Source organism: Quercus lobata, chromosome 6 (genome assembly GCF_001633185.2).
Source record: "Quercus lobata isolate SW786 chromosome 6, ValleyOak3.0 Primary Assembly, whole genome shotgun sequence".
Lineage (NCBI taxonomy): Eukaryota > Viridiplantae > Streptophyta > Magnoliopsida > Fagales > Fagaceae > Quercus > Quercus lobata.
Genome location: NC_044909.1, coordinates 27,165,071 through 27,174,483, shown reverse-complemented (window position 1 = coordinate 27,174,483; position 9,413 = coordinate 27,165,071). Strand labels below are relative to the sequence as shown.

Sequence of the window (9,413 nt, the reverse complement as noted above, 5' to 3'; positions counted from 1 at the left end):
CTTGCAATATTTAACAGAAGTTGATGGAAATGCTTTAATTGAATAAACTTGAAACTTAGAAGGCTGAAATAAATTCTGATGAAATATAGATGATGAGTTTTGCATTTTAGCCAAGATGCAACATGGCTCTTTGTACTTAGAGCTTGAGAATAACAAGTTGAGTTAAATGGAACACCATTCTTTCTTATGGGACACATAGCTATAGTACAATCGATCTTCACCATTATTGAAGTGCCAGGAGGACAACTTGCACTAACAGAAATTTTCAAGATTTATAAAAATGTTCTCCACTTCAAAAATAAATAGTTTAAAACTAGGACGAAACAAAAACAAGTTATGGGCCTTAAGATTTGCATATACATGATTCAATCGGCATTCAGTGAGAAGGATAACAAATTCACAATCCTAGATTTCAAACATTTGAAAACCACTGGTCAATAATAAATAAAGCTCTAAAAACTGAACCCAGACAAGAAGAAGATTATGCATTAATAAGCTAACTGAATGTCATCCCCATATGCTAATATAGCTAAAAAAATATGTAATATATGTACCTAAAGTATAAAACTACGCTATCACACAAAGCTAGCTTCCAATTACCAAAAACTCACCAGTATAACCTTCTCGAGAATCATTAACTGGGATGTCTCCATTTATATTATCACTACTACATCTTGTAACTTGGTATTTAAGATTCTAATTCATAGATGAACAGCAGACAAATTGTACCCAATATGGTCTCCCCTTGACTTTCCTCTTTTCTCTCTTAATTTCTGAAGGATACCTTGCTGGAGAGTTCCATTCTTTTTTCGCCTGTGACTTGGCAGCCTCATTTGTAGGCGACTCAGGACCTAAAATAGTGTTAACTGTTGTGGCAAAAGCACCATTATCTTTTGGCACTGTTTCATCTTTCTGAATTGCAGGAGCTGGATTTTCTTTAGGTCTTGGTGACTTTGATTTGGTTTCAAGGGAAGCTTCACCCAGAAGGGTTTTTAAAGGAGTGTGTTGCTTTCCAGTGCTCCAGTTTGTTACCTTCGCAATAATCTCTTCATTCTTCTTTCTCCCCTGTGATTCATTCACAACATGAGTAAGAGAAGGAAACCACCCGGCCTGCAAAGATGCAGACTGCTGTTGCGAATTCTGTCCCATCTGGATCTCGGAAGCAGCTGCTTTTTGGTCAACCCCATCTCTAGATTCAACTAATGTCATAAAAGATGGTGCCTCAAACATATCTGATTTTTCAGAATGCTGTTGTTCCTCAGCTGCTTCTCTTGGCTTCTCCAAGTTGCCTTTCTCTGCTTTTGCTGATGCTTGGGAATCAGATGATGGCAAAGCTTCAGCATCAATAACCACTGCTGCATCTGATTGGGTAGAAAGCACTGTTCCATGCACCAAAACAAAAAAGAGAAAGCATGGACCCTTATCAAATTAAGGTATAATGGAAGAGAGGATGAGTAACATTACTGAAAGAGGAGGAAGGTTCCCAAACAACCTAAATAGATTTGTTCTAAATGTTTACTGATCCACCACAGGATACCCTAAGGAGATCATTCATTGAAGTTAAACAAGTTTGATTCATTAATTAATAAAATAAAAGTATTAAAAATGATTGAATAAGTATAGACCATCCAAGACTTTCCATAGCTTTTTACAGAGTCTGTTCATGTGTCTATCCATATAAAATAATGAACAGAATCATCTCATCATACTAATTTGAGCTACGTAAATGCAAGATCTATACATACTGCAAGCTCTATTATTGTCTTTAAGTCTGATTAATATGCAATGAGGCACATTTAAAGCATGCAGCAAATGGCACAACACGCTGTTATATCGTTACGCCACATAAAAAGTTCCTAATAGCCTGAATCTCATAGTGAGAATAATAAATATACCTGAAACAGACCCCCAATGGCCTTCCAAACTATCAGTTTGGCTAGAGGAATCAACTGAAACATCCATTGCAGATGCAGCAACCTGTTGCTTAACAAAGTTACTATCGCCTTCCAAAGACTTGGAAGTAATTCCAGAAGCACCCACACCAAACTCTCTTGCATGGTTTTCATCAACAGCAGCAGAACTTTGAAAAGAAGATTCACTGTCCAAATGAGAGGGATGTGACTCTTTTGTCATGTCATCTCCTGAGGTTTTATGTAATGAGTTGACATGTCCCCCATGGTATGACTCATTAGCAGTACTTCCTCCAATAGATTTTATTTCCCCTTCATTGCCATTGATTTCATCTTTTTTTATGCCAGTATCTGAAAAACTGTTCTTGCCAACTCTGCTTAAATAAACTCCATCAAAATCCATGCATTCATGTTCTGGTAACTTTTTCACAGACCCATCCATTATGTTATCTGCAACCGTTTGTGATTCGTGAAGACTGCTGGCAGACTCAGAAAATAGTTTTGATTTCATTGAAAGATGCTCTTTAGATTCATCCTCGCTTTCAATTCCATCTACATCATACTTTTGAATTTTGCCCTTTTCACGATCACCAGCTTCATCACCTTCAGGTAATTTGATTGTTGGATAAACTGGGGATTCAAAGGGATTACCAATAGATTCAGAATTTTTTCCTGAGATTTTGGTATAGTTTTCCTCTGAAACAGATTTTCCAATGTTATCTCCAATCCCATCCAATTTCTCAGTCATAGCTTTCTCACAATTGCCAGCATCATCCCCACCAACTAGATTTGTTGCTTGGTTGATTACAGCATCAGATGATAATTCCATAGCATTTTCAGGAAAATTAACCTGTAACGCATCATCACAAATATCATGAGTTTCTGGTACTTCATGAGACTGGACGGTATGGTTTTCCTCCATGTCAGTGATCACAGCTTCTGCAGGAACTTCTTTTTCATTAATTGTGAGCTTGACCTGGGACACATCAGCTTCCTCTTCAACAAGCACTTCATTAACCACAGCCACACTGCTCCCATTCGAATCACCACTGTCTTCCAAAACAAGAATAGCTGAAGAAGGGACCTCAGCTCCCTCATTCAATTGCCTTGGTTGGAAACTGGAATATTGCTCCTTAGAAGCAGAACCATTAGCATCTTCCTTATCCATAATTGTTGCACATGAGTCCAGGCTTGCATATTCATGTAGTTTCACTCCTTTGTTGTCTTTAAAATCTTCAACCATGATTGCAGGAGGGTCTAATATTGATGTATCATCAGGCACAGAAAGGACATTCACATTTTCATTTTCATTTGTTTCTTCCTTTTTGTTGCAACTCTCACTTATATAGCCAGAATTGGCAGAGTGTATTCCTTCAGCAGCAATCACATTGATTTGAGAAGCATCAATAGAGGCATTCACATGATCAGAAGAATCATCACGCACAGGAAGGACATGTAGACTGTAATTCCCTTCTTCCTTTTTGCTGCCACTCTCAATTATGTCACCAGAGCTGGCAAGATCTTTTACTGCATGTGCAGCATCCACCTTGAGCTGAAACGTATCAATAGCAGCATTAACATGATCAGCAGAATCAACTTCGGGAGTAAGATCATTTTGGCTCATCTTAGAACTGGACCCACCATCATGCTCTTCCCCTGTCTGGATAACTGTATCATCTGGCACAGGATCTGAAGTTTTTCCCTCTGTTACTTCTGACTTTGACACTAACTCAAATGATTTTCCAGCAAATCTACTGGGTGAGACCATAGAAGCCATTAGATTTCTATCTAACTTAGTTTCTTCAGTTCCCTTTGTGTCAGGCTCCTGCACAACAGAAGCCAAAGGGCATTCGATAACATCCTCGCTAGCACTGATCTTCTCACTTTCTTGTGATGCATCTGTTAAAGTTTCAGGCTTGACGTTATTTGAATCGCTCGGTGAATTTTTCCCATCATAACTATGCATAACGGATTCTTCAGCTATACAATCTGAAAAAGAACTTGCTTTTGAACTGACTGTAAAGGTGGACACATGATCTTCAAACTCTGGTGAAGTCCTCAACTGATTAACTATACTTTCAGGATCTTCAGGATTCCCTGTTTGGCTGCTTTCACTGGAAAGACTCGGTGGCTCAATAATTTCTGTACATTTATATATAGCATAATCATTCTAAGAAACAATTTATAGAAAATAAAAGTCATTTTTAAGTTAAAATCAAATACTAGATCCCAAAAGAAAAATAAAAGCCTAATAGAAGATTGATGGATGCCCTGATTGGAAAAGAACAATGAGATTAAAAAATAAATAAAGGTTGTGAGGTTTGCACATGTATGTTTTGCAGGTGTCACTCAAACAAAACAAAATGCATTCAAGCTACAAAATATATACAGAGTGATTAAAAAAAATTCACCAATGTAGTAAAACAATATTTTTGGAAGACCTAAGCTTCATCTTGTTCAGTAGGTCTGATTAAGGTTGACTGTCAACTCAGGAATGTAGATTCGTTCCCATGGTTCAATCCTTCCCAGTAAAATGCGGCATAGGATCCTCTCAATTTCAAGTTAAATGGAGAGATTCCATTTCATGGTTAAGAGATTATCTCCTGGATCTGACAGTGTACAGAGTTCCACATCAATGGATAGACCTTTAGATCTGAAATATTTAATCTAAACCATGATATGGACCAATTTCAAACAGAGTTTCCTAATACATCAACTCAAGGGGACAGACTACCTTACTAAATCTAGATTCCATACAACAGGAACAACTGTTACAGATGCTTACTAAGTTTCTAATTCCTTCCAGATATCAGATGCTTGTTTGAGTTCCTATTAACAAGTTCTACCACTTCCAGTAGTAAAAATAGTCTATATACTCTTTTTTTCTCCTCTTGTTATGGTGATTTATTTGCCAAGATGTATCAATTGAGGATCTTTTAAGAAATAGACCTCGTCATTTGGGGGTGGTTTTCAATTTCTAGCAATCCCTAAAACTCTCAAGATTCCCTCTACAGGACCATGGTTGATAGCCTCACTATACAAATTTGAGGAGATGCTGTATGGAGTATCATTTATAATTTTCCAGTCCCATTCATGCTAAAGCTGAACTAAGTTTTGGTTTTTTAATAACTTGTTTTGAAGGAAATTTTTTTTTTTTTCCCTATATTGGCTGACAGAAATAAATACGTTAAGAATAGTTTTGGTATGTCATATAACATTATTTAGGGTCCATTTGAGATTCGCTTATTTTGCTGAAACTGAAAACTTTTTACTGTAAGTACTGTAGATAAAGGTAAAAGTTAACTGAAATAGTATAGTAGGACTCATGAATAGTATCAAAGAGTGCAGTGGGGCCTATAAATAGTAATAAAAATAAGCTAAATGGTAAAATAAGTTGACAAAAAAAAATTTTGCCGCATATACACTTAAGAGACATTTTTTTTTAACACAAACTTATAACCGTAGAAATCCTTTATCCAAAAATTTCAGCCCTCATAGTGGTTGGCCTTGCTAGTAAGTTAAATGATTGAGACAAACAAAACAAATGAAGAATTTTATGCCAACATTTGAGTTTTTATGGTCCGTTTGGATGGAGGGGGAGTAGAGTAAAGTAGAGTAGATTTAGCCTAAAATTAACTTATCTTTAGCTAACTCTACTCTACTCCCCTCCACTCTCCCTCCTTCCCCCTTCCATCCAAACGGGCTTTAAGTTCAGGTAAGTACATAGCTCTAGAAAAATCTTACAGATCTACCCTTGCAGAGTTAAAATACCAAGCTATTAACATATCCTTGTAACCATAAGTAAATGTCTCAACTACTCTAGCACATATATGTCAACCATTATTTGCAATGCAGAAAAAACAGCTAGTATCAATAAATACTTAGGCCCACTACAAGCTTACCAGCAATGCCACCATCCTTAAATGATTTGTTGATACTTGGATCATCCTTAGCAACCTTTTCCGCATTAGTAGCTGGTTCTTGATCATTCTTTAATGGTTCTTCAACCCTTGACTTAGTTCCACTATCTGAAAATTCGGCAACCGCATCTGAAAACACTTCATCTTCTGATATATTCGATCTTGCCCCAATTCCACCAATATCCTTTGCAATGTTACTTGGCTCGACAACTTTTGGACCTTACACACCCAAATTCACCCACAAGAACACGCCAATTCAAGATATAAAACCTTCCATTTTTCTTATTAGGAAATGAAGAAAAATTCGAGCAACTATTTGTCTAATTAGACACCAATTGAATATTTATTTAATTTTAGTATTAGACAATTAGTGCCAAGTAACAATTATTTCTTTCCCTTATATTTTATGAATAACCAAACACAGCACACCAAAGTACTAAACAGAAATAGAAAGTATATGTATAAAGCAATAATAGTTCTCACTAGGGGGTTTGTGATCATCATCAGAGTGCTCATCATCAGAAACATTCAAATGGGGGTTCCCCTCAGAGTCAACCAGCTTGTAACCTTCAATAGTTCCACAAATCCTCTTGTGTGCACGTCTGAGTTTGGCACTTGGGTGTGGATTTGGAAAGGGCCATCCACATTTGCGACAAACATGGACTCCATGGCCCTCGAGCCCTGCAAAATCAACAAAATTGAACCACCATTAAAAATAATAATAATAATAATAAAAAGAAACTTTTTTCCACACAAAAAAAAAAAAAAAAAAAAAAAAACCCCATAAGAGACTTTCCATACAAAATGAAGTACTGAAAGAAAACCAAAAAAGAAACTATCCAAGATTCATATACCATATACACACATATACGTAGAGAAAAATGAAAACATGAAAGTAGAAACAAACAAAAAAAAAAAAAACCCATAAAAAGATACATAAAGAATCAAACAAAACCTGGCGTGTGAAGCTTAATGTGATCTTGGTGATCCATCTCAAAGAAAGAAGAGAGGAGAAGCTTGTGTGTGTGAGAGAGAGAGAGAGAGAGAGAAAGAGCGCAAAGAAAGGGTTTTTACACAGAACTAAAAACCACAGGAGACTGACTGCTAGTGATGATAAAAGTCTTTTTCTTAAGTGGGTCCGGAGACTGGTACGTACTACTGTCTCTCTCTTTGAGAGACTGAATAACCCGTATCCCATGTGCGCATGATGATATGAATGACTCACACTATCAATGCCAAACCTCATACTACTTAATCCCAACCAAATATTTACTATTTGCTATTACTAATTATTACACTTTTTACCCACTCCATTTCACAATTATTTTATACAGTATATAGACTCTAATGATTTGTCATTTTCATATGTAACGCTATTTTTCCTATGCAGCTCAGTGCTCGTTTGGATTCAATCGCTGAATCTTGGGCTGCATTTTCTGATTTTTTTTTTTTTTTTTCTGCCAGCCGCTACATTTGATCAAGTCAATTGTGAACAGTATATTCGTGCACTATTTACGGACCTACAAATTTCACTTTTCATTAACTTTTTCATTAAAAATGGGTCCCACGACACTATTCACACATTTAAAAATTATTTTGCTATAGTGTTTTCAGTTTCAACAAAAATAAACTCAATCCAAACAAACCCATAGTGAGTCCAAAAACAGTGGCCGCTTTAGAAATTCGTTTTAGGATGATCACTGAAAATTTTAAATTATATAAAATTTAATAAAGAGACAATTTGAATATATTAAATTCATAAAAAAAAAAGACTAATAAGAGATAAATTGAAAATTGAAAATGCTAATATGAGAATAATAAAGTGGCCACAGCAACTTCATAACAAATGTTATGCAACAAGCTGTTATTGGTAAGTAAAACATGTTAATATTGAGCCCAAATTAGAATTAGTAACAACTTACCACATAAGATTTATTGCAAAAATATTGTGGATGTAGCATTATTATTGTTTTTGTTGAATTCAAATTCTTGTAATTCTCAAGTCATGTTGTTTAACATTTTTATTAAGGTGGCCAAAATAAGTTAATATAGTATAATTTTTTTTTTTTTTTTTTTTGTAAGAATATATTTGTGAGCCAAAAACTAGCGGCCCAAATTATGGTGCTATATCGTGACCCAATACAATTAATTTATAGAGGTAGGTTATCGAGGTCTACCTTTCAAACTTAGTTGAGTATGTCAGATGGTTAAGAAAAGGGTATGCGGTCTATGAAAGTCTTCCAAATGAAAGAAAGAAGGAAAAAAACAGGAGAAGATAGGTACAACTGCTTCCTCGGGATGGTCTGAGGATGCCTCTAAAAGTCTGATTATAATTCTTATTTGGTTACAAAGTTCTTGATTACACTTGATCTCTCCTTTCTCTTTTTTTTTTTATCCCCCCTTTTCTAAAGGAGACTATTTCCCTTATATAGCAACCTAGAATGCATTTCAGCCTTCCACTTGGATAGACATTATTTCTCATTCGGATGCTTGACCCATCAAGGCCTATCTGGAGGTAGTGGAATGTGTTGTTAGTTGTGAAGGCACTGTTCAGGAGTTATTTTGCCATTAATGCGGCCAGCTGAGTTGGTGCAGTGCATTGAATGCGGAGGTGATGGGCATTTTATCTGGAAACTTCCCCTCTTCTTTGCTTACACATCTCCACTTCTTTCCTTGGTCACAACCTCCTGGCCTAAGTAGCTTATCTACAATCCTCCAAGGAGCATTCACTCCTTAGACTCCTCAAGCTAACCGTTTCCTCAGCTTCCATATCGAGGCTCTTATCATTGTGCTGGGTTAAGGCTAGTAAGAAGCTGGGCCCATCTTCTCCTCGAGTCGAGCCTGCCTAGTAATATTTCTCATCTAAGCCTCACCCCTCACAATATATATACATTTTTTTCAAGTCAAGATGGTCACTAAATAGATTTATTTAAACTAATTATTTATATTTTTTTTGCTAAGTATAAAAAAATAAAAAATTTGGCAAGTGAGGGTGGTCCTATGAGCCACCATTGCCCAAAAGGGTGTGGTCCTATAAATTTTTTTTTTAATTATCTAAGCTCTTAGCTAGTCTTTTTTTTTTTTTTTTTTTTTTTTTTTTTTTTTTTTTCTATCTACTATTTTTTTTGGCTTTTTTATTAGGTAAAACATTTTTAAGATATTTTTATTAGAAACATCCAACATGTGCCAATCAGTTAAACTACAAGACTCTTGACAAAAAATTATAATTATATATATATATATATATATCTAAAATATTAAGATCATGAGATTAATGTTAAAAAATTATTAAGAATATAGTTTTAAAAATCCAAATGGTTAAGTGTAGGTTAACATCAAAAACAAAATGTACTCTTTAGGGAAAAATGCAGTTAACATTTTCTATCTTATGACACTCTACACATAAACATATTTTGTTTGTAATTGTTTGTGACACAACTCCATTGCCCTTTTTTTTTTCTTGGCCATGTGCTTTCCATTGCATGCGGATGAAAAAAAAAATAAGGGGGAGAAAGGAGTGGGGGGCCTTTAGGATTGCACTTTTTTCCCTATTTTTTTACCAAAAAAACAAAGTTATATCAAA

The 9,413-nt window shown here is 35.5% G+C and overlaps 1 protein-coding gene across 1 annotated transcript; it reads right to left on the bottom strand.

Annotated features, from left to right (window-relative positions):
- Window positions 1-460: 460 nt before the first annotated feature.
- On the bottom strand, window positions 461-7,016 carry LOC115994258. The gene is made up of 5 exons (XM_031118326.1): window positions 6,786-7,016; window positions 6,314-6,511; window positions 5,813-6,049; window positions 1,896-4,052; window positions 461-1,379 (listed from the first exon to the last, which is right to left on the bottom strand). The coding sequence occupies exons 1-5, from the start codon at window positions 6,820-6,822 to the stop codon at window positions 697-699; spliced, it is 3,312 nt and encodes a 1,103-aa protein (XP_030974186.1). The 5' UTR covers window positions 6,823-7,016; the 3' UTR covers window positions 461-696.
- Window positions 7,017-9,413: the final 2,397 nt, after the last annotated feature.

Coding starts and splice junctions, on each gene's coding strand:
- LOC115994258 (XM_031118326.1), bottom strand. CDS start 6,822: ATGGATCACCAAGATCACATTAAGCTTCACACGCCAG. Junction 6,512..6,785: donor CATTAAGCTTCACACGCCAG/GTTTTGTTTGAT, acceptor TTGATTTTGCAG/GGCTCGAGGGCCATGGAGTC. Junction 4,053..5,812: donor TAAGGATGGTGGCATTGCTG/GTAAGCTTGTAG, acceptor ATAAATGTACAG/AAATTATTGAGCCACCGAGT.